At 45.9% G+C, this 24,561-nt stretch overlaps 1 protein-coding gene across 1 annotated transcript in view; it reads left to right on the plus strand.

Moving 5' to 3' along the window:
* The window catches only part of PIK3AP1 (phosphoinositide-3-kinase adaptor protein 1), a 113,995-nt gene that overhangs the window by 78,419 nt on the left and 11,015 nt on the right, over positions 1 to 24,561 (plus strand). Inside the window, exons 9-14 of the mRNA XM_081244046.1 lie at positions 1,087 to 1,182; positions 6,213 to 6,410; positions 10,261 to 10,326; positions 12,165 to 12,370; positions 15,187 to 15,259; positions 21,782 to 21,937. Coding sequence (XP_081100172.1) covers positions 1,087 to 1,182; positions 6,213 to 6,410; positions 10,261 to 10,326; positions 12,165 to 12,370; positions 15,187 to 15,259; positions 21,782 to 21,937 — 795 coding nt within the window. The remainder of the gene's footprint in view (positions 1 to 1,086; positions 1,183 to 6,212; positions 6,411 to 10,260; positions 10,327 to 12,164; positions 12,371 to 15,186; positions 15,260 to 21,781; positions 21,938 to 24,561) is intronic.

The following is a 24,561-nucleotide window of genomic DNA, read 5'->3' on the forward strand; positions in this document are numbered from 1 at the left end:
TATTTTGTTTCAAAACTAGGATTATGTCATGTGAAGTTCATTATCCTTAACATAACTTTATGACCATGACCTCTTTTCAATTAATATTCTTGGAAAATGTGATATAAATATAAATATTTCATACAAATTCACCAGACTGTATTTAACTGGTCCCCAAATATCAAAGTAGTAGGAACAGTATATCTGTGTATACTGATTAAATTCACATGATTTTTTTTTTCAACGTATACTATTCAACTTCAAACTACATATTTTGCCTAAGCAAACAAGTCCCCAGTAACTGTGTGATATGCCTTACTGAACGCAACCTCTTGATATTATCAAAGTTCTACTTTTAACACAAGGCTGAAATTTTGCTCCCAAAATGCATACTTCAGAGTCATAAAGTAACATAAAGTAATGTTGGTTACTAAGGTTTTTAGTAGAATCTGCTGTGACAATTGAATAGTTTTCACACACAGTTTTGGTCCCCGTGGGTTTATGCTTAATAGTGAAAAACCCAAGGTCTATGTGCAGCTTCTTATAAATGACCAATTACATGAATGACCTAAAAATAGAGTTCTGGTTGTTATGTTTTTGAGATGGTACTATGTTGATAGAGTGGCTCCCATACATTCTTTTTAACTGTTGAAAATGGTTCATTGTTTAAATAAATTACAATTTATCTATTCTTTGTTGTTTCTGCCTCCAATTATTTGTTGTTGTCCTTTTATTTTTTATTTTTTTTGCTGTTATAAAGACTACAGGTATATATTTAAAAATTAGGCTCATTCTTTCAAACACAAGTGAGCATATCTATACCTTTTGAGTCCTGTGGTCTAGGAAAGGGCCTGAAGGTTGTAAATGTTGCTCTCCTTTATACCCCATATTTACTGAGTGTCCTTATTGAGCAGGTAGATAATTGGATGTATGGATGCATTCATGGACCTATGGATGTATGGGTGATTAGACAGATGGATGGGTAGATGGATGGTTTAATGAATTCTTGAATCTCTTGATTTGTCAAACCTTGTATATCCACTTATAAAATGTCCTTGTTTATGTGGAAGAACAACATATAAAGTCTTAGTCTCCTTTTCCTTCTAGATGTTGAAATGCTTCAGGCCAGTACATCTAATCCAATCCCCGGAGATGGTTTCTCTCGGACCACTAAGGATTCTATGATCCGCAAGTTTTTAGAAGGTAAGTTGCAGCAGTGAGCAGGGAAACAAAAAGAGGGAAAGAGAAATAGATGTTAGATATTGCCTGGCTCCCTATGAGGGTTGCTCCACTCAAGGAATGGGCTGCCATGTGCAAGCCACATGGTGTGCTTGAAGGCACTCTATTCCCACGAGCTCCCCCATCAGCCTATTACAAGTAAGCCAGAAGTTCCCACCACTGGAGCCACTGCTTTGGGTAAACAAGTTGCCTTTAGCAAAATCTCTTTTTAAAAACACTTGTTTATTTTAATTTGACCAAAATTTAATGAGTACCTACTATGAGCAAAGCACTATTTTAGTTGTCGGGCTAGGGGACACAAAGGAAAATAAGATATAATCAATTCCCTCAAGAGACTTTACTTTCTGGTGAAGGAGGAGAACATAGGGGAACATACGCAGGTGTTATTAAGTCAAGGCTGTATTGAAGAGTGATTATGTGTATGTTGTCCAGTTTTCCCACTATTTATGAAGAGATTGTCTTTGCGCCCCATGTATTCTTGGCTCCTTTGTCATAAATTAATTGCTCATATAAGCGTGAGTTTATTTCTGGGCTTTCTATTTGTTTTCATTGATCTACAGAAGCCCATTTTTATGCCAGTGCCATACTGTTTTGATTACTATAGCGTTATAGTATAGTTTGAAATCAGAAAGTATGATACTTTCAGCTTTGTTCTTCTTTCTCAAGATTGCTTTGGCTATTTGGGGTCTTTTGTGTTTCCCTACACATTTTAGAATTATTTGTCCTAGTTCTGTGAAAAATGCCATTGGTATTTGATAGAGATTGCATTGAGTCCATAATTTGCCTTGGGCAGTATGGTCATTTTAACAATATTAATTCTTCCAATCCACGAATGTGGTATATCTTTCCAGTTATTTGTGTTGTCTTCAGTTTCTTTCATAAATGTCTTATAATGTTCAGAGTACAGGTCTTTTACCTCTTTGGTTAGATTTATTCCTAGGTATTTTATTCTTTTTGATGCAATGGTAATTGGGATTTTTTTCTTAATTTCTGTTTCTTATAGTTTATTATTAGTGAACACAACAGATTTCTGTATATTAATTTTGTATTCTGCAACTTAACTGAATTCATTTACTAGTTCTAATAGTTGTTTGTGGTTTTTTTTGGCTGTGTTGGGTCTTCGTTGCTGTGCACAGGCTTTCTCTAGTAGTGGCGAGTGGGGGCTACTCTTCGTTGCAGTGCATGGGCTTCTCATTGTGGTGGCTTCTCTCATTGTGGAACACGGGCTCTAGGCACGTGGGCTTCAGTAGTTGCAGCACGCAGGCTCAGTAGTTGTGGCTCACGGGCTCTAGAGCACAGGCTCTGTAGTTGTGGTGCATGGGCTTAGTTGCTCTGTGGCATGTGGGATCTTCCCGGACAAGGGATCGAACCCGTGTGCCCTGCATTGGCAGGCGGATTCTCAACCACTGCGCCACCGGGGAAGCACCACTTGTTCTCGTAGTTTTTTGATGGCATCTTTAGGATTTCCTATATTCAGTATCATGTTATCTGCAAACAGTGACCTTTTTTCTCTTTCCTTTCTGATTTGGATTCCTTTTATTTCTTTTTAAAAAAAATTTATTTTTTTAAATTTTATTTATTTTTGGCTGTGTTGGGTTTTCGTTGCCATGTGCGGGCTTTCTCTAGTTGTGGCAAGTGGGGACTATTCTTCATTGCGGTGAACAGGCTTCTCATTGTGGTAGTTTGTCTTGCTGCAGAACACGGGCTGTAGGCACAGGGGCTTCAGTAGTTGTGGCACGTGGGCTCAGTAGTTGTGGCTCATGGGCTCCAGAGTGCAAGCTCAGTAGTCATGGTGCATGAACTTAGTTGCTCCGTGGCACGTGGGATCTTCCCAGACCAAGAATTGAACCGTGTCCCCTGCATTGGCAGGCAGACTCTTAACCACTGCACCACCAGGGAAGTCCCTGTTATTTCTTTTTCTTGTATGATTACTATGGCTAGGACTTCCAATACTATGTTGTTCCTGATCTTAGCAGAAATGTTTTCAGCTTTTCACCATTGAGTATGATGTTAGCTGTGGGCTTGTTATATATGGCTTTTATTATGTTGAGGTGTGTTCCCTCTATACCCACTATGTTGAGAGTTTTTATGATAAATGGATGTTGAATTTTGTCAAAAGCTTTCTCTGTATCCATTGAAATGAGCATATGATATTTATTCTTTAATTTGTTAATATGATGTATCACGTTAATTGATTTGCAGATATTGAGTCATTTTTGCATCCTTGGGATTAAATCCCACTTCACCATGGTGCATGATCCTTTTAATGCATTGTTGAATTCCCTTTGCTAATATTTTGTTGAGGACAGTTTTGCATCTATGTTCATCAAGGATATTGGCCTGTAATGTTCTTTTTTTTTGATGCCTTTGTCTGCTTTGGGTATCAGGGTGATGCTGGCATCATAGATGAATTCAGCCACTCTATGTCTTTTGATTGGAACATTTAGTCCATTTACAGTTAAAGCAATTTATTGGTAGGTATGTGCTTATTGCCATTTTGTTAATGTTTTCTGGTTGGTTTTTAATATCTCTTTTTGGTTCCTTTCTTCTTTTCCTATTTCCTTGTGATTTGATGACTATCTTTAGTGTTATGTTTGGATTCCTTTCTCTTTTTGTGTATGTATCTATAATAGATTTTTGGTTTGTGATTACCATGAGGTTTTTTGTGTTTTTTTTTAATTTTATTTATTTATTTATTTATTTATGGCTGAATTGGGTCTTCATTGCTGCATCCGGTCTTTCTTTAGTTGCAGCGAGTGGGGGCTACTCTTCATTGCAGTGCATGGTCTTCTCATTGCGGTGGCTTCTCTTGTTGCGGAGCACGGGCTCTAGGCGTGAGGGCTTCAGTAGTTGTGGCATGTGGGCTCAGTAGTTGTGGCTCGTGGGCTTAGTTGCTCTGTGGTATGTGGGATCTTCCCAGACCAGGGCTCGAACCGGTGTCCCCTACATTAGCAGCCGGATTCTTTTTTTTTTTTAATTTATTTTATTTATTTAACTTTGGCTGTGTTGGGTCTTCATTGCTGTGTGCGGGCTTTCTCTAGTTGCGGCAAGCAGGAGCTACTCTTCATTGTGGTACACGGGCTTCTCATTGCGGTGGCCTCTCTTGTTGCAAAGCATGGGCTCTAGGTGTGCAGGCTTCAGTAGCTGTGGCTCACAGTCTCAGTAGTTGTGGCACATGGGCTTAGTTGCTCCACGGCATGTGGGATCCTCCTGGACCAGGGCTTGAACCCTTGTCCCTTGCACTGGCAGGCAGATTCTTAACCACTGCGCCACCAGGGAAGTCTCACAACCCTGAATTTTTACCTGCCTCCAATGTTTAATGTCTTTGATTTCATATCTCACATCTTTCTGTTTTGTGTATCCCTCAGCTACTTATTGTGAATATAGATGATTTTAATACATTTGTCTTTTAACCTTCCTACTAGCTTTATAAGTGGTTGATCTGTATAGTTACTGTATATTTGCCTTTATCAATGAGATTTTTCTTTTTTTAATTTTCATATTTCTAGTTGTGGTATTTTCTTTTCTGCTTAGAGAAGTCCCTTTAACACTTTCTGTAAAGCCAGCTTAACGGTGCTGAATGTTTTTAGCTTTTGCTTGTCTGTAAAACTCTTTATCTCTCCTTCAAATATGAATGATATCCTTTCTGGGTAGAGTATTCTTGGTTGTAAGCTTATTTTTATCACGTTAAATATGATATCACTCCCTTCTGGCCTGCAAAATTTCTGCTAAAAAGCGGCTGGTGTTCGTATGGGAGTTCCCTTATATGTAACTAGTTGCCTTTCCCTTGCTGCTTTTAATATTCTCCCTTTATCTTTTTTTTTTTTTTTTTTGCGGTATGCGGGCCTCTCACTGTTGTGGCCTCTCCCGTTGCGGAGCACAGGCTCCGGACACGCAGGCTCAGTGGCCGTGGCTCATGGGCCCAGCCGCTCCGTGGCACGTAGGATCTTCTCAGTCCGGGACATGAACCCATGTCTTCTGCATCGGCAGGCGTCCGCTGCACCACCACTGCACCACCAGGGAAGCCCCTCCCATTATCTTTAATTTTTGCCATTTTAATTACAGTGTGTCTTGGTGTGGACCTTTTTGGGTTGATCTTGTTTGGGACTCTCTGTGTTTCCTGGACCTGAACATCTGTTTCCTTTCCCAGGTTAGGGAAGTTTTCATCTATTATTTCTTCATATACATTCTCTGCCCCTTTTGCTCTCTTTTCTCCTTCAGAGATCCAATAATGGGAAAGTTAGCATGCTTGATGTTGTCTCAGAGATCTCCTAAACTATCCTTATTTTTTAAAATTCTTTTTTCTTCTTTTCTGTTCAGCTTGAGTGATTTCCACTATTCTGTCTTCCAGTTCAATGATCTATTCCTCTATATTATCTCATCTACTATTAACTCCTTCTGGTGTATTTTTAAATTTCAGTTATTGTATCCTTCAGATCTGCTTGGTTCCTTAAATTTTTGAGCTCTTTCTTAAACTTCTCACTGTGTTCATCCATTCCTCTCCCAAGTTCATTGAACATCTTTATGATCATTATCTTCACTCTTTATCAAGTAGATTGCTTATCTCCACTATGCTTAGTTCTTCTGGGGTTTTTCTTGTTCCTTCATTTAGAATATATTTCTCTGTCCCTCATTTTGCCCAATTCTCTCTTTTAATTTTTGTGTATTAGGTAGCTTGGTGATGTTTGCCAATCTTAGAGTGGTGGCCTTATGTAGCAGATGTCTGTGGGGCCCAGTAGCACACTCCCCTCTGGTCACCAGAGCTATATGTTCTAGTGGTGCCCCATGGGTCTTTCTGTTGTGGCAGGGCCAACTACTGTGGGTGTGCAGGTAGGTGGGGCTGGCCCCCGGCCTGGTTGGCTGCCAGGCCCTACCTAATGTGGAGGTGACCAGCTTGCTGATGGGCAGAGCTGGGTCCCAGGGCAGCTGGCTGCATGACTTGGGGGTCCCAGGGTTTGACAATTGCTTTCAGTCACCTTTCTCTCTGTTTCTAGGCAACAGCATGGGAATGTCCAGTTTGGAGAGGGAGGTACACCATCTCGGTCAGGAAGAAGATGTTTATCACACAGTGGATGATGATGAGGCCTCTTCCGTGAACTTGGCCAACAGGCCCCCTGTCCCAGTGCCCAGGCCAGAGGCCAGTGCTTCTGGCACTCACCAGCTGTCTGACAAGGAACCATACATTTCTAAAGGCAAGTGTGGCAGGGAATGATGCACAGTAGGGTCTTCAGAGCCTCTCAGCAGGAATTCCCTAGATCTTCTACTTCCTGAACCATTGCTCAAGACCATTCCCTTCTGAATGGTCTCCAACCAGCCCCAGGAGACAGAGTCAGAGCTTGGGGCAGATTCTGGAACTAGACTGGGGCAGTGGTCAGATTCAGTTCTGGCCTTCCTGGAGGAATTTATGCATAGTGTGAAGACAGAGGTAAACAAGATGTCCCTCTACTCCAAATGGCAAGATCCCTGGTAAATTTGTATCTCCTGAAACTCTCATTATTATTAATTTTTAATAGTTAACATTTATTGAAATCTACCAAGAGTGCTCTATTTGGAATATGTCATAATCTATTAGGTAAGGGCCATTATCATCCCCATTTTACAGATGAGGAAAATGTAAGCCCTCATTTTTGAGGCTTACAGAGGTCACTTGATTATCAAGTAGCAGAGCCAGGATTTGAACTCAAAGAATCTGACTCCACAACCTTGGCTTTCAGCCACAATGCTATGCTGTCTACCTTCGTATTGATAAAAGTTGGTGATAATTGGGTTTTGACCCATAATGATCCCTGGGACATTAGTTAGATGCTGATAGCATTGTCAGTTTCACTATCTTTCAGGACTTGATTTTATTAATATGATTACAAGTACCGTAAGAGTATAGGAATTGCCGGATCTGTGCACTTGACCTCCATTCCAGTTTTTAAAAATAAATTTATTTACTTATTTATTTATTTATATTTGGCTGCATTGGGTCTTTGTTGCTGTGCGTGGGCTTTCTCTAGTTGTGGCGAGTGGGGGCTACTCATTGCAGTACGTGGGCTTCTTATTGCGGTGACTTCTCTCATTGCGGAGCACGGGCTCTAGGCACGCGAGCTTCAGTAGATGTGGCATGCAGGCTCAGTAGTTGTGGCTCGTGGACTCTAGAGTGCAGGCTCAATAGTTGTGGCGCGTGGGCTTAGTTGCTCTGCGGCATGTGGGATCTTCCCAGACCAGGGCTCGAACCTGTGTCCCCTGCATTGGCAGGTGGATTCTTAACCACTGCGCCACCAGGGAAGTCCCTCCATTCCATTTTTAATAGTATAAGCAAGTTGTGGAAGGTATGGCAAAGATTATAAACTGGGGAAGATAGCCCTCAACCAGAGCCCCAGGTAGTTGGGCTGGGCTTGTCAAATAAGGTACAGCATGCCTCGTTAAGTATGAATTTAAAACAAACAGCAAATAATTTTTTAGTGTAAGTGTGTCCCAAATATTGCACTCTTTTTTTCAGTTTTGGTTTTGGTTTGTTAAATCTGGCAACCTTAAATTGGGTAGAAATACAGTGGGGGGGATATTATATATTGCCTAGTGCCATCAGTGCTCATGGTTTGCCCTCCCTTGGATGGCATCTCCTTTGGCGTGTGTAGCAGACACTGTGAGTGTCCTGCTCAAATCTCCCCAGCTCTTTAAGTTTTTGTGCCCACTGGGTGGACCCTGCCTGTTAGAACCTGTGTCTTTTAGCCTGATGGCTTTCTTGGGCAGGACAGGCTGGAAGAGTTGGGGGATTATCACCCCTGGATGCAGCCCTCAACCACTGACTGAGTAGAGTTGTTGGCTGAGTACCCTAGCTTACTTGCCCCTTTACTGGGAGAACTCTGGGGTGCATGCTCTACATTGCTTTCCAGAGCTCCCCAGCTTGCCCATCATGGTGACTTACTGGATAACCCACCATTTATTGCTTTATCCACTTCCCCATCTTACCTACCTTACATAGTCTACATGTACTTGGATCACTGTCCCCAGGTCTGCTTCTTCTTTTTTTTTTTTTTAAGAGACATATTTTCCAGAGTTCTATTTTTTTAATTAATTAATTTACTTATTTATTTTTGGCTGCGTTGGGTCTTCATTGCAGTGTGCGAGCTTCTCATTGCGGAGCATGAGCTCTAGGCGCACAGGCTTCAGTAATTGTGGCACACAGGCTCAGTAGTTGTGGCTTGCGGGTTCTAGTGCACAGGCTCAGTAGCTGTGGCGCACAGGCTTAGTTGCTCAGCGGCATGTGGGATCTTCCTGGATCAGGGATCAAACCCATGTCCCCTGCACTGGCAAGTGGATTCTTAACCACTGCACCACCAGGGAAGTCCCCCAGGTCTGCTTCTAAGGGAACCCAAATGAAGAAGCTTGCAAATATATATATTGATAATGCCTAAATGGCAGGGGGTGGGGAGAGGGTGTTGATGGTCTGGCTCACTGTGGGAAGTTCAGTTGGGAGGGGCATAGGTGGTTCCTAAAGAGCCTTGATGGACCTGCTAGGAAACTGTGAGGAGGAAAGGAGAGGGGCAGGAGATGACAAACAGGGCAATGGTTTGGAGTCCAGGACACCTGGGTTCAAGTCTCAGCTCTTACATTTTTCAGCTGTACAGTATGGAACATTGGGTAAGTCATTTCACCCTCTTTAGCCTTAGTTTCCTCATCTATAAAATGGGTATCATAATAATATATGTATACAATGATGCATAATAATACTCTGCCAGAGCCTTATTGTGAGGGTCAGATGAAATAATACATGAGGAACTATTTTATAAACTGTAAAGCACTGAGTAGACATCCCTTGTGTTAACTAGTAAGCCAAGGTATTGCTGTCTTATTGGCATCAATCTCAAGGTTTAGATGTGAATAATAAAAGTTAACATGGAGTGCTTACATGTGCCAGGCACTATACTCAGCACTTTCCATGTATTAACTCCTGTAATCCCCACAAAGAGGAGGGTACAATTATTATCCTCAATCTACATATCAGAAAACTGAGGCAAGAAGAGGTCAAGCCTCTTGTCTTAGGTTGTATGGCTCGTAAATGGCAGAGCCAGGATTTGAACCCAGGGAGTCGTGTGCAGAGCCCAGGGAGACTTAATCACTGTGAAGTCCTACCACTGAGTGAATGCTTGTCATTTCCCAGTTTTCCCTACAAGTCTTTTTTTTTTAAATAAATTTATTTATTTGTATATTTTTTATTTTTGCCTTCATTGGGTCCTCGCCGCTGCGCACGAGCCCCCTCTAGCTGTGGCGAGCAGGGGCCCCTCCTCGTCGTGGTGTGCGGGCCTCTCATTGTGGTGGGCTCTCCTGCCGCAGAGCACGAGCCCTAGGCACGCGCGGGCCTCAGCAGTTGTGGCATGTGGGCTCAGCAGTTGTGGCTTGCAGGCTCCAGAACGCATAGCCGTGGTGCACGGGCCCAGCTGCTCCGCTGTATGTGGGCTCCCCCCGAACCAGGGCTCAAACCCATGTCCCCTGCATTGGCAGGCGGACTCCCAACCACTGAGCCACCAGGGAAGTCCCCCCTACAAGTCTTTATGTGTCTCTTGTGCATGGCTGACTTCGTCTAACTCCCCTTGGAGGCTTGCACATATTTTACCTGTTCCATTGCTCTGAGTTCTGTCTTATGGCACTTGTTGACATGTGAAGTGGCACTTCCTTTTATCCTTAAACTTCAAGGTGTTCCGCGGCTCGCTTCAGTATTCAAGGATCCGGAAAAGGGTAATTTTGTTCACCTTATCCTTTTCTTTAATGATCTCGTAAATGCTGATCATGTCTTCTGACTGGCTCTGTCTTTCTGGTTTGAGACCTTGTTGGTTTGATCTGTCTTCATTTCATAATCCCTATATCTTCTGCTCATTGGTTGCCTCCTAAAGTTTTGGTTTATAGAACTGCATACAGTGGTCCAAGTTGTGGTCCATTATTATTTTTTTTTTGTACAAGATTTTGGTAATTTTTTTGGTAAATGTATAAAATATTATAAAGCCTTTTAGAAAGCGATCTTATTTGGCTTTACTTAGAATACTCTTTATCTCATAGTTTTTGCAGGAAAAAGTCAAGAGCGGCCTGAGAATTTCTACGTTACCTCAGAGAGCATCAGGAAAGGTAAGCAGATGTCCTCCGCTTCCTTTTGTATGACCTGAACTTCTGGGTGGTGGAAGTGTTCATGTTTCAGTGATTTCCAGGTGTAACAGCTCCTTATCCTTGAAAAACAGAGAGGTCCAAGAGATACCTGAAGTGGAGCTGTACTGATGGTAAAGGGAGAGGAGAAGAGATTGGGGGGCCTTAGAACACTGTACAAATTGATCATACCGACAACATTAATACCCTAGAAAGTGTCTGTAACAGCACACTAAAGTGCAATTTAAACATTGAGACGGATACCAACAGGATGAAAGTGGGCAGCCCAGCACCCAATCTTTACCTGGTGTTGCAGCCCTACCGTGCTATTTACCTACCCTGCCTGTATTAGCTAAACTATACTTTAATTCAACTTTTATTTGAGGCATTTTGCTCGCCACTGGGTGACATTTTTCTTTTTTTTCCAAAGACCTTTTAAGGAAGCTTGAAGAGATAAGTATTCTTTTGTTCTTGATGAATTTCCTTGTGCTAAACAGAGGCGTTCAGTATTATCCCATTGATGATTCTTCTGAAAAGGAACTATGACACCATCTAAGCGTTTGAAAGCTTCCCTAAGGGCTTTGGTGGTAGGAGATTGGAACTGATTGGCTTTTGCATTTTTTTTTTTTTGTCCCCACACTCCATCTCCCAACACAATTAAAGACAGCCTGGAAGAGGGCAAACCTGGGAGAAAGTTATGTGTGTGTGTGTAGACAGATGAGTAAATGGTTGGTAAGAATGATACATTAGCTTCTTTGAAGCTTTTTCAATACCCACTGGTGAAGTCATCTCTTTTTCCTTCATACCGTCTCCCTGAACTCACATGGGGTCCTGCTGGAGAAATTTAGAATCAAAGATAGCCCTACAGGAAATGAGCAGTGAAATGTCAAGTCGTTTTCATATGCTCCAGTGGCCCCATCACCTCTTCAAGTAGCTCTTTCTTCCCACAGAACTTAGAGGAGTCACAGAGCCTGGAGAGAGAGGAGTTGGCTTCATACTTCCCTAGAGTATCCAAAGCAGAGAACTATAAATTTTTAATACGGAGGAGAGCTTGGCACACGAACAACCCAAGGAGAGTCAGCTGGGACCCAGAACCTAATTTTTACCTGGTGATATTGGACTGGGTCATGATTCTATTAGCACTCCAGTCTCCTCAGGCAGTTCATACCCGTAGGTCCCCAATCTCTGTGCCCCATGCTGCTTGGAGGCAGGGCGGTTGGGGAGGGCTGGAAGTGGTGCTGGGAGAAGCAGCCTGGTTAGACTTTCCTGTATATTCTCTTCTGGAGTGGATTTTAGTCTAAATCAGTGGTTCTCAATTGGGGGTGACTTCTCCTCCATTCCCCACCCCCCAACCGGCCAGAGGACATTTGGCAATGTCTGGGACATTTTTTTTTGTCACAACTGAGGAAGGGGATGCTATTGCCATCGAGTAGGCAGAAGCCAGGGATGAGGCTAAACATCCTACAGTGTAAAGACAGCTACACAACACCAACAAAGAATTATGTAGTTTAAAATGTCGACAGTGCCAAGGTTGAGAAATGCTGGTCTAAAGGCTTCTCAGTAATTCACGTTGACTCACTCCGTGGATGCCTTACTTCCTAAAATGGTGTGGCCTTGTCTACTTTAGTGTAACAGGACTTGAAATTATTAGCTGCTTCCCTCTCTCTGATTCCATGTCATATCTCCCTTTTCTTGGTTCCACATGTAACTGTTCTTTTGAGACACATTCTCTTGAGCCCACGACCAGCCTCATTAACCCCACTCATCCGGTCAGCTCTCCCCAGCGGCGCCGCTGTCAAGCTGAGTTTCTCCATCTTTTCCAGAGCCACCTGTCAGACCCTGGAGGGACGGGCCTCAGTCAAGCATGTATGACCCATTTGCTGGGATGAAAACTCCAGGTCAGCGGCAGCTTATTACCCTCCAGGAGCAGGTGAAGCTGGGCATCGTCAACGTGGATGAAGCCGTGCTCCACTTCAAAGAGTGGCAGCTCAACCAGAAGAAGCGGTCTGAGTCCTTTCGTTTCCAGCAGGTAACTGGCTCCAGATGGACTTCGTTTTATGTCTGTTTCTCTGCTAGACAGTGGAGGACGGCTGGGTCCGTGGCTGTCTTGTGTATTGCTGTAACTGCACACCTGTGACTGGGCCTGAGAACATTTGTTTGGGTGTCACGGTGAGTCAGTGCATATGTGTATTTGTCACCTGTTGTCAGTAACCACATGGCTCCCTGGCTGAGAGCTGGATGGCTTTTCTTGTTGTCGTGAGGCTAGAGATCAGGAACCAAGGGTCAACTGCAGCTCCCAGTTCTGTGCCTGCCTCTTCCCTCTGTGTGTGGCCCTATACTTTTGCTTTCCACCTTTTTTCTCAGAGGCCTTCTCTCTACCCCTACTGCCAACACCCCCACAGAACTATCATACTTTAGAACTCAAAGAGAACTGGGACAACTCCCAAGAATTATGATTAGGTGAACAAAACAAGTCTCAGACATAAAACCACTCAAGTTAAAACGCATTCACATGCATACACATCCCCCCCACACACACACAGATGTACACACACACACAGACATACACACACAAACTGTAGGCATGTATGCAAATGCAAAGACAAAAATCTGGGAACAGCTAGCCCACACCCATCCAAATGGCTACCACTCAAGAGGAGACTGGGATTGGAGGGCTGGGCTGTCAGGAGACTCTTGCTATTAGCGTGAGGATATGTAACTCCACACAGTGAGAAGTGGGGACGTGAGTCCTAAAGCTGCATTTGTCCATCTCTGACAACAACCTGAGGCACTGTGCTAACTAAGCGTTGCGTGGATCTAATCCCTTCTACCCCTCACAGCCTGTGTTGAAATAAGTGTCATTGCTCCCATTTTACAGAAAAGTGAGGCTCAGAGAGGTGAGGAGGCAGAGTCAGGATTCCGACGAGCCCCTTCTCGCTCCAGAGCCTGTGCTCCCTGCACCACACCTTCTGCCTTCTGAGTGCTCCCTTAAACAGGGTCACCTGCTCTCCCAGCCTGCCCCCCTTCCCTTTGGGGGTCTAGATGCAGGAACCCAGGGCCCTCGTCACCCCGGAGACCCAGGGAGGCTGCGGGGCTGCGGGGAACAGGCTGGTCCTGGCCAAACACCGCTTTTCTTTCTTGCCAAGTTGGTGCCGCGTGGCACGGTAGTTAGGAGAAGCCCGGGCTCCAAAGCCAGGCAGCCTGAGTTCAGCCTTATTCTGCCTCTTCGGGCTGGATGACCTTGGCCTCTCTGTACCTCCACTCTCCCATCTCTGAAATGTGAAGGGAGAGGACTAGACGATGTAAACCTTGTAAAGCCCTCAGCAGGCCTGACACATAGTAAATGCTGAGAGTACTCCATGCTCTGACAGCCTACTGGTGCTTCCAGAGCACCCTCCATCCAAGGACTGGGGGGTGTGAAGACTATTCCTGGGGCTGCCCCACCGTGCTTTTCCTCCACGCCTCTGTCTCCTTCACTTCCCCTCCCGTGAGCAGGTACCGCCCAGGTTCCCTTCAGCTCCTTCTCCGTGCAGGTGACTCTTGAGTCTGTGTCTCTGTAACACCTTTCCAGCCACCAGCTGGGTGTGTCCCCTGAAGCACCCTAGACCTGCAGCACATCCAACAGCAAGCCGTCGCTCGAGGCTGCTGCCCTTTCCCGACGCCCTGTGTCTGTTCACGGCACTGTTATCTTCCAGACGCTGAAGTTCAGGCGTCAGCCCCTCTTGGGCTCTTCCTCCACACTCCCCCGCATCCAGCCGGCTGTGTGTCTCGCTTGGTCTTGCTCCGTCACGTTCTCCCTCTTGCCTCTGCTCCTTTCTTTGCATTCCGTCTGCCACATCCCCGTGCTGGCCTGTATCGCCTACCTCTGCCCTATCACATTGTCTCCTGGTGGGTCTCCTTGCCTCCAACTCCTTCCCCCTCCTCTCTGCCAGACCTTAAAGCTATGGCCAGCCCACCACCTCCCATGTTTCCCTGCTGCTTCCTGGACCAATCTCAGTCTCTCAGCTGCAGTCACACCCCAACCAGCCTTTCAGTCCTGCCTCCGTGGCTCCCTCCCTGGAACCTTCTGCTCCAACCAGATGGTCTGGATGTGGGTCCCTGGGGCATTTCCCTAGAATGCTCAGACACTTAACTTCAAGCTGATTGTTATTTATTGACTAAAATAGCAACAAATCTTGACCCTCACATGTCTGTTCAACATTGATTGAATGACTGCGATAGACCAGACTGCAGGATTACAGAAAGGTCCGAGACCTGGTCTCTTGCCCTTTGAGAGCTCACAGTACCCCTGAAGAGACCACACACGCGCACGCGTGCGCACACTCACACGCACACACAGGGTAAGGCAGTGTAGCCCAGTGGCAGATGGCGTGGGCAGCAGTAAGGACTGGAGCAGTATGGGAGGGGGCGCTTAGAAGGCGGGCCTTGACCCAGACTTGGAACGAAGTCATGGGATCCATGTCCCTCAGGGTCAGGGGAATGTGTGAGAACACAGTCTCAGAGGTAGGAATGTAGGTGGAGAGCTTGTTAGCAAGTAGGAGACAGGCTTTTCTAAGGGGCGTGCAAAGTGGGTGGTGGGTTATAGGGCTGGGAAGGAGCTGAGAACCAGAGAGGAGGGGAAATACTTTGCTGTGGACAAGATGTCTTCTCTTCAGGCACAGCTTCTAAGAGGGCTTGGATTTCTCTGGGAGCCGATTGCAAGTGCACTCCAGCCTCATCTGCACGTTGGAAATGTTATTGCAATGTGATATATCTTGCAAATGTCATAAAATCAGGAAGAAACTCTAATGCCCAGAGGGTATAATTCTGGTGTATATTTTTAAAATAAACTACATTTTTTTCCAGGAAAATCTTAAACGGCTAAGAGAGAGCATCACCCGAAGACAGAGAGAAAAGCAAAAATCAGGAAAGCAGACAGGTATATGGCTTCCTGGGGGTGCTGCATGCTGGGGGACTTTGCTGTGGTCTGTTGTCATTGACTCTCCTTTCTGCTGGGGCCTGAGTGGGCAGAATGCTTGCCCAGCACCTGTCACCTGTCTATAGATCTGGGTCCCCCACTAGGCTGTGAGGTCTTTTGGGGCAACGGCTTTGTCTTGTTAATTCTATAAATCTAGTACCTGGCACATAAGGCATGTCAGCAAATGAGTGAAAGGAAGGCTTGAACTCTGCATCCCTCCTCCCATGAAAGAGGATGATAATGCTTTCTCCCCAGGCACCTGACTCTCCCCTTGGCATTTAGGAAGACACTTTTTTTTGAGCAGACAAAAGAGAAAATCCCATTCACATAGTGTCTGTTTCTGATTCAAGCAGGGCACTGTGTCATCAGTGTCCACACCAAACACTGCTTTGGAAGCCCCGGTCTCAGGTGCAACAGGGCTCCTGCCGTGTGGGGTGGGGGCCCAATAGCAGCGCCATGGATTCCAGTTGTTCTTACCGAGGACCAGGCCCCTCTGTTCCCCTTGACCCTCCCTCCCCCAGGTGCTACCCATGTGGCACCACCACCCCTGAGCAAGGAATGCGCAGTTGCCCACACTGCATATCCTCGCTGAGAGCCTCTGGCATGGTGGGTCTCTGTTATTTACACTGGCCAGCCTTATACCAAGAAGAGCTGGCAAGAAAAGACTTTCAGAAGCATTCAGATCTTGAATGGCGCTCCATTGCATAAAGAACTATGCTGGTGCATAACTTCTGTAGTTTGTCTCCAGCTGCCATCCACGGCCCGACTTTCCATGAACCTGGTCAGTCTGGTAATACCCTGGTCTTCAAACAGGACCTCTTCCTGCCACAGGCCCCTTGCTCATGCCTCTCCCTCCTCACCTGTATGAAACTACCGGTGTTGAGAGACCCAGCCCTGACAGCCCCTTCTCAGTGAAGCCTTCCTGGATCACTCCTGGCCATTGTACTCCTTCTTCATTTGAGCATCTATAGAACTTAGTATCCCTTCCATCCACCTGGCACTTCTTTTCTGTTGCCTCTGGTTGTTATTACTTCATTCCTTCAAACCATCAGCAATTCCCAGAAGTTCTGCCTCCAAAGTACATGTTATCATTTCTGACGACCCTCCATGCCACAGCTGCATCCAAGCCACCATCATCTCTTCCTGGATTAATGCAGAAGCCTCTTCAATTGTCTCCCTGTGTCCATTCTTATTCCTCTACAGTTAATCCTACAAACTGTAGTCAACAACCTTTCAAAAATAAAAATCAGATGGTGTCACTCTCTTGCTCAAAACCCTTGGAGGCTCTTGTCCCAAGAGTAAAATCACACTCTTCATTGTGACCTACAAGACCCTGCATGATGTGGTGCCTGAGCTCATCCTCCACTTTCTCTCACACCCTGTGTTCCAGTTGCAATGGACTGCTTTTTGTTGCTCTGTTATGCCAAGGGCATTCTGCCCAGGGCCTTTGCACTTGCTGTCCCCCCTCCACTTCTTTTCCCACATCCTTACCCACTGGCTCTTTTTCATCCCTCAGAGTTAGGCCATTCTCTCCAGAGTAGCCCTCCACGACTCACCCCCTGTGCCTTTGCTCACCCTCTTCTCACAAATCACAGACTGGAATTATGTTTCTGTTCTCATGGTTATTTTCCACACCCCTTCTCCCCCGAACCCTGCCACCACCACCTGCATAAGCTCTGTGAGGACAAGAACTTGTCTGTTTTGTGCTCTGCTGAATCCCCAGCATGTAGCACAGTACGTTGGTGGAACTCAAGAAATCTCTGTTGGAATGGTTGGTTTGAGTGAAACGTTTGGTGACACCATTCATTCATTCCACAGATACTTACTGAGCACCAGGCACCCAGCCAAATACAGAGACCTGTAAGATGCAATCTTCACCATCTGGTAGCTCATGAGTTAGTCTTTTATTCGTGTAGGTCTGGTTTTCCCAGCTACAGCCCGTCCCACAATGCCTAGCACAGTGTTTTGCAAGCAATGTAGCCTAGTGAATATTATTGATTTTGACTTTTTGGAAGAAGAGGGGTAAAGAGGATACAACCGTGGCAGAAGGTCAGAGGGGTCATCCTCAGACTCCTGCCTGGGTGACTAAGTTTTAAATGTATGCTGCCACTAGCCTCCCTCACACTTGTCTGCCTCCTATTTGAGAGGAGGAAAAAGGAGAGAAGGGAGAAAATCTGTTTCAAGAGCTGCAGTCATCCTAGGGTCAGACAATAGGGTTCTCGGTGGTAGAGGGCTGAGGTGCTTTTTAAAACTAGAGCACATGAACCCAGAGGTCAATAGAAGCCTTAATTGAATGAAACATTTCAAGCTTTTAAATATAGGTAGTATCAAGAGAATTGCGGTTTGGTGGGGCATGTGGTGTTTGAAGGCCGGTGAGTCGTAGCGTTGGAGTCATGTGTGCTCAGCAGCCTGGGCTCCAGAACTGAGCTACTGGTGTCATCACACATGTACCACCCACCCAGGCTCCACCTGGGCCCACTGGAGAGATGGAAGCAAGACAGACATGCATGCCGAGGAGTAGAGGGTTGCAGGCATGGGCCCTGGGGCTAGCAGGGTTGAGGTCAAGTTCCTGCTCACTGTTCACCCCTAACTAGCTGGGAACCATGGGCAAGATACTTCACCTGCCTGAGCCTCCGTGCTCATCTGCAAAATGGCACAAATAAAAGTGCCCATCCAGGAGAGTCTCTCTGAAGATTCAATGAGTTAGGGCATAACTGGGGTCAGGCACAGTGCCCGGCACATGGAGGCACTCTAAAAACCACCCGCACATCAGCTGGCATCCTCTTAGCCAGGGCTTCCCAGGGAGAGTGTGCTGAGCTGGGGCTCACCATCGGGGGGCCAGGCCTGGAATCGTGGCTTTTGACACATTTTACAAAGTTCACTCAAGGCTAATCAGGCTCCGAATAAGTGATACCCACCAGTGGCTCTAGTCTAGATTGGAATGGTCAATGTCTAAATTTTTCCAAAGGAACATGGTTTAGATGCCCTACCTTCCCTGCTACCCTACTCTTCCAAGAAGCAGACCCCTGACCAGGATTTGGGGGGGGTGGTGGTGAAGGGTTTCGTTTTTTTTTTTTCTTTTTACATCGAGGGTTTTAATTAATGTCATAACTATTAAAAGATTAAACTATGTATAATTTGACACTGAGCAAGAACGGCTGGGGACCACAAGTAGCCCACATGGGGAGACTGTTCTATCCATCAGCACCAAGAGTCTCCCTATATTTTTGTTTTTTATTTTGGTAAAATATACATAAGATAAAATTTCCTATTTGCATGTAAATGTAAAATTTGGTGGCATTGAGTACACTCAAAATAACGTACAGCCATGAACACTATCCATTTCTAGAACTTTTTCTTCCCTGACAAGGATTTGAGCTGATATGGGAGGTGATCCTAGAGAACACAGGAGCGGGTGGGAAGTGAGAGAGGAAGGAAAGGCGGCCAGCAGCGTGCAGTTAGCACCATGGAGACTGCAGTTTCATCTCCCCAGAGACTCTGGGAGTCAATGGAGAACACTGGAAGAGTTATCCCTCCCGTGGGGCATTTAGACACCAGCTCCCGTGTCTTTGGGTGAGGCCTGCTGGGAGACGGGCGCTTGTAATCTGGCTCCCAGAGAAAGCTCACGCAGTTGGAAGTTGGACCCTGTACTGCCTGGTGAGGCCCAAGGTCATCAGAGCACCAAAGAGAAGGCATCATTTATGGTTGAGTAAATATGATATACTAGACCTTTGCATAAAACTCGATTGTGTACTTAGTACATTCTAACTTGAAATTGCCTATTCTGGGGATTTTCACACTCAGGTGCTCCAGTGCTGCTGCATCCATGCTTGTAGGGGTAGCAGGTAGGAACTGGGGGGCAGTTGGGGACGGGGTAGGGGAGTAGATTAGGATTGGAACAGGGTTTGGGGCCACTTACTCTGCTTCAACCATTGCAGCTCCTTTTTAAAAAATCCATTTTCTATACTGAGCTTCTGTGTTCACTAGAGGAAAGAATCCTGCTTCACAAAAAACAAAAGAACATTTGGAAACCATCGACACAGGATAACATTGACCTATAGGAAAATTAGGGCCAATGAATGGCATTTCTGCTTGAAGGACCTTTTCCAGGAATGGAGGCCACTCCACTCAAGGACTGACTCTATTCATTTGGAAACCTCATTTGCCTTAGAAAAGAAAAACAATGGTGATTTTTCTTTCATTTGGGTTAAAAGACCAAGGACGATTAAAAAGTAACAGATTGTTCATAATAACCTGCCAGTCTTTCTTCAGCCCTGGGGAGTTGTTTTCCTCTCGCTGAGAAGTGCAGAGCGCTGATGGTGTAGGGAATCAGAGGAGGTCTGGCTGACTCCCGACTTGCTGAACAGCCTGGCCCCGTGGAGGAGAATATCAATATTTGTGTTCTGGGCGTGTCTGTGGCCAGTGCACAGCGGGACCTGGAGAAGCAGGCTGGGTCCCAGGAGGCCTGGGTTCTGATCCCTGCTTTGTCACTGAATCACTTCATGATCCAGGCCTTTTCCTCTAACCACTCTGTGCCTCAGTTTCCTCATCTGTGGTTACACCCAGCTTATCTGCTTCACGGAGTAGCAAAGTTCAAAGGAGGAATAGTAACACATGTGAATGCACTTTGGCAAAAGTACTACGCAGTATAGTGATGATAATTATTTTTCCTGGCAGTGTCCCTTTATTCAAAGAATATCAGCATTTTGTAGACACTTAGACCGGCTCTACTTGATTTTTTGAACTGTTGACTCCCAACATTTTTCCTGTGTATTTTATTTTCCTTCCTCCTCGAACTGTTCAGAGTCGAAAATTGCTTCATTGAAGTGAATTAAGCAGACAGGAACCTCCCTTTAAGAGACTGCTGTTAATCAGCTCGGTCAAAGCTGGTGGCGGGGGGGAAGAAGTGTCACCTGTTTGGGCTCTGAGCCACCATGGGCTCACACCCACGTGTGGGTACACCAGCTAGTCTCTACCCAAGTGCTTCCAAGCTTGGGTGGGTGCCTCCATGGCTCAGTTGTAAGCAAGAGAGCCCAAGGACATGAAAAAGATCTGTGTTCCACCGAGACCTGGAAAGCTAGGACCAGACACTACACTTGGAACCAGAGTCTCTAGGATGAGGGAAGCTCGAGCTCACGCAAACCAGCAGTCCACTGTTTTAATATTCTGCATGCAGCATGTTGAGCACACTTGGTCTACCCTGTCCTTGCACCTGTGCTTGTTTACCCGTTTAACCTGTTTACCCTTCTTGGCAGACCTCTGGCTTTGGCAAGCGGAGCCACCACTGACGCTGCGCTCCCTGAACTTCCTGCCACACCCATCCCCTAGCAGAGGAGAGGCCAGGAGGAAGTGGTTCCTCGAGAATGAGACCACATGTCCCCAAAAGTGCCCCCCGCGCTTACACCTCTTCTCAGGGGCCCCACCCCAGGTCTTGGGAAGGTCCAGGGCCTCAAGGGGAGCCCTGTGACAGGAGATCACCTGGCTCTCCCACTTCCCTGGCGAGGAAGCTGGTTTGGGCCCGCACAGATGTTTTGTTCCACTTGTCAGCTGGAGTTGTTCCCTGCTCATAGCACCCAGGGGTGGAAATCTAGGGAGGAAGAAAGACCAACCACTGGGCAGGGCTAAGCCAGTAAAGAGGTTAGGTTAACGCTTTGCAGGGCAAAGGGATAATCTATCCTTCTGAATCTGGGGGGTCTCAAACCACTGATGAGCTTTGCAAATCACCAAATCTTTCATGGGCCTGATGGACCCCCTTTCGTGAACTTTCTGGATCATTGCTGTCATTGTGGACCACCCACCCTTCATCCATCACTTATTAAGGGATTGAGAGGCAGTCTGAGTAGTGATTAAGGGCCTGGACTTTGGAGCCTGGGTTCAAATCCCAGCTGTCCCCCTTACCGACTGTGTGACAGGGACATGGGACACGCTACTTCACTTTTCTGTACCTTAGTTTCTATTGAGAATGTTGACAATAGTATTTATTTCATGGGTGTCGGGAGGATTCAAGGAGCTAAAAATACGGAAGCTCTTAGAACTCTGCGTGATGCACAGGATAACCTATTATTACAATCAATGGCATTCGCAACCCCTCCTCAGAAAGGGAAGTAATTCAGAGGGGTCGACTGACTTAACTCAAGCTCCACAGCTGGTGAGTGGTGGAGCCGGGGCCCCGGATCTTTCCCTAATCACATGTTCTTTCTTCTACCTGATGCAAAAGCATTTCTCTGCCCTTTCTAACATTCCTGCACCCCAACTTTCTGTCAACCGTTGCCACACAGTAGTCTGTGGAGTTTCAGTGCTGAATTGGACAGGACCCCACCCTCTTCCTCCTCCCTTTCTCCTCCTCCTTCCCCCTCTCCTCCCCTCCAGGCACCCTCCAGATTCAGGTGGAGGAGGTGGGTGGAGACAGAGAGCAGCCCAGCAGTTTTGTAAATGGCATCCTGGTGCCTTAAAGCTTATTATCCCTTTTCCCTCTGATTCCAGACTTGGAGATCACAGTCCCAATTCGGCACTCACAGCACCTGCCAGGGAAAGTGGAGTTTGGAGTCTATGAGAGTGGCCCCAGGAAAAGCGTCTTTCCTGCAAGGACAGAGCTAAGACGAGGAGACTGGAAAACAGACAGTACCTCCAGCACAGCAAGTAAGCAGGTGACCCACAGGTGCCTTTGGGCCTTGGAAATGTGCTCTGTTATGAGCCCAGAAGACCTTACTTGGAGCCTGATCTGGGCTTGGGAGGTGTAAGAAATGGGGGACATTTAGCCTGTGAGGTTTGCCTTTTTCAGGGCGCCACAGATCCTTTATACAAATATCCCGTGAAGCCAGCTTGCATGATAATTATTACTCTATTGCTTTTATAAATGAAAAATCCTAATCATAATACTTGTTAATATTTATTGAGCATTTACTATATGCTAAGCCTCTTCCACAGATTCTCTGATTTAATTCTCATAATCACTCTACAGGATAGGTATTATCGCCTCTATTTACCGAGGAGGAAACTGGAAACTTAGTGCCTTCCTCTAGGTTAAATAGCTAACAAGTGGTAGCGCTGGGATTTGAACTCAGGTGGACTGAATCCAGGGCCAAGACTCTTGCCTACTGTTCTTTTTGCTTCATCTGTGGGAAGGGGAAGGAAAGGGCACAAAGTCAGAAACATTAGAAAACAGTGAACTCGGATTTGAGAATTCCAACTTTATAGGCAAGTTGAGGATCTAATTTGGAAATGTCTTCCTTTTGGCTTGACAGCTTGATTAGGAGTCTGATTGCAACAAGGCAACACACGCTGATGTGCAGGCAGGAGCTGGTGCTTTGTTTCCAGATCCAGGGCGGTATTAGCTGACTTCAGACACACTAGCTTCACAAGCCAAATAGATCGAGTTTCCCTGCTTTCAAACATTTCAGTGTTATCAAAACAGCTAGGAGAGAAGTGAAAGAGCAAGAGACAAGCTGAATTTCAGGACTCCCGTCTCCTTAAATGTCAGGTGGAGGACCCCCACATGGATGTAGGAACCGGAAGTTCACCTAACCCAGGGGTTCTTAATCTTTTCTGTATCACATACCCCTTTGAGAGGCTGGTATATGCTCTGGATGTGCTTCCTATAAAAATGCACATGCATGTGTTTACACACACACACACACACATACACACACACAATTTTGCCCATCCATGGACTTAGGTCAAGATCCTCTGAACTATTCCCCCTCCTTACTTTATTAATAGAGTATTTGTAACCCAGAAAGGGAAAGGGTTTTGCCCAAGGTCCCACAGCCAGTCAATGGCAAAATGAGAGTAGAACCCAGCTCTTCTCTCTGCCACTGTTACCTGTTGAGACAGACCCAAAGCATATCATACAACCACATGAGAAGCCTAGACTTAACAGAGAAGAAAACTTCCCCTTACATTATGGGGGTGATAATGTGTATCGTCCCCCCTTTAGACAATTTAGAGAATTCTGATAAATGGGAGTCATCACAGGTGGCAGAGGAAGCAAGGGACAGGCAGGCAGCTGACTCAGACGTGTCACAGAGGAGAGGAGAAGTGGTATAGACACTTTTGGGGTGAGGGCAGGGCTTTCTGGGGTGGGGGAAGGGGAAATTTAACAAGATAAATGCAGAGTACTCACTTCAGGTTCAGATTCATTTAAACCATTTTATGCGTATGTTTCACTTTGAGTTAGCTTGGCGTGAGAATAGACTGGGAAGCATTAACTGTGCTTCTTACCTTGTCTGGTGGTTTACTGCCCAGAGACGGCTATCTTATTGGGGTAGAAAATGTTATTAAATGACAGACCAGAGGATTTTATTTTACTCTGTTGCTGTAGACCGCATCCAGGCCCTGTTGTACAGTTATCTATTGCTACGTAACAAACTATCCCAAAATGCAGTGGCTTGAAACATAATCATTTATTTATGTCTGATTCTAAACTTGGCCAGGAGTCAAGTGGGAATTGTTCACCTCCACCCCCTGTGGTCAGTTAGGGTCACTCATGTGACTGTATTCAGCTGTAAGCTTGGCACGGGCTGGAGCATCCACGATGGCCTCTCACTCTTCAGGGACTCTCTACATATGGCCTCTAATTCAATAGCCTGAACTTCTTGTATGATAACAAGATCCATAAAGGGAGCATTCCAGAAGGACAAGCCCCAGTGTGCAAGTACTTATCGAGCTCTGGCTTGCATCACACTTGCTAACGTCATATTGGCCAAAGTAAGTCACATGGCTAAGCCGAGAGGGAGGTGAGGAGGAGGCTATACAAAGGTGTGGACACTGGAGGTGAGGGCCCTTGGGCCACTAGTGGATAATCTGCCATTTTGAGACTGGTGATGACGATGATGATGATAGCTGCTATAATTAATCAAATGCTTGCTCTTACAGGCTCTGTGCCAAGCCTGTTACCGTGCGGTCTCACTCCATACAGCAGTGCTGTGAGACCAGGGAACAGAAGCTTAGGTTAGGCATCTTACCCTGGGTCACTTGGAAATTAAGCAGGGCATCTGGGATTCACATCCAGATCTCTCTGTGTGCTCAACCATGGGGACATACTGCCTTCCAAAGAGAAACAGTTCCCATGGCAAGGAGGGAGAGGGAGGATGGCCCAGCTCTGATCCACCAACTGCCCCTCAACCCCCGGAGTCATACCCTAAAGACAGCACTATTTTATTATGGTGCAGCTGTCTTCTCTTGGGAACTACAGGAAAACAGTTGCAGCTTAATTCCGGTTGTGACTATAATTTTAAGCACAAAATATTAGTGTTATGTTTAAG

The sequence above is a fragment of the Mesoplodon bidens genome (genome assembly GCF_964165515.1).
Source record: "Mesoplodon bidens genome assembly, chromosome: 1".
NCBI lineage: Eukaryota > Metazoa > Chordata > Mammalia > Artiodactyla > Ziphiidae > Mesoplodon > Mesoplodon bidens.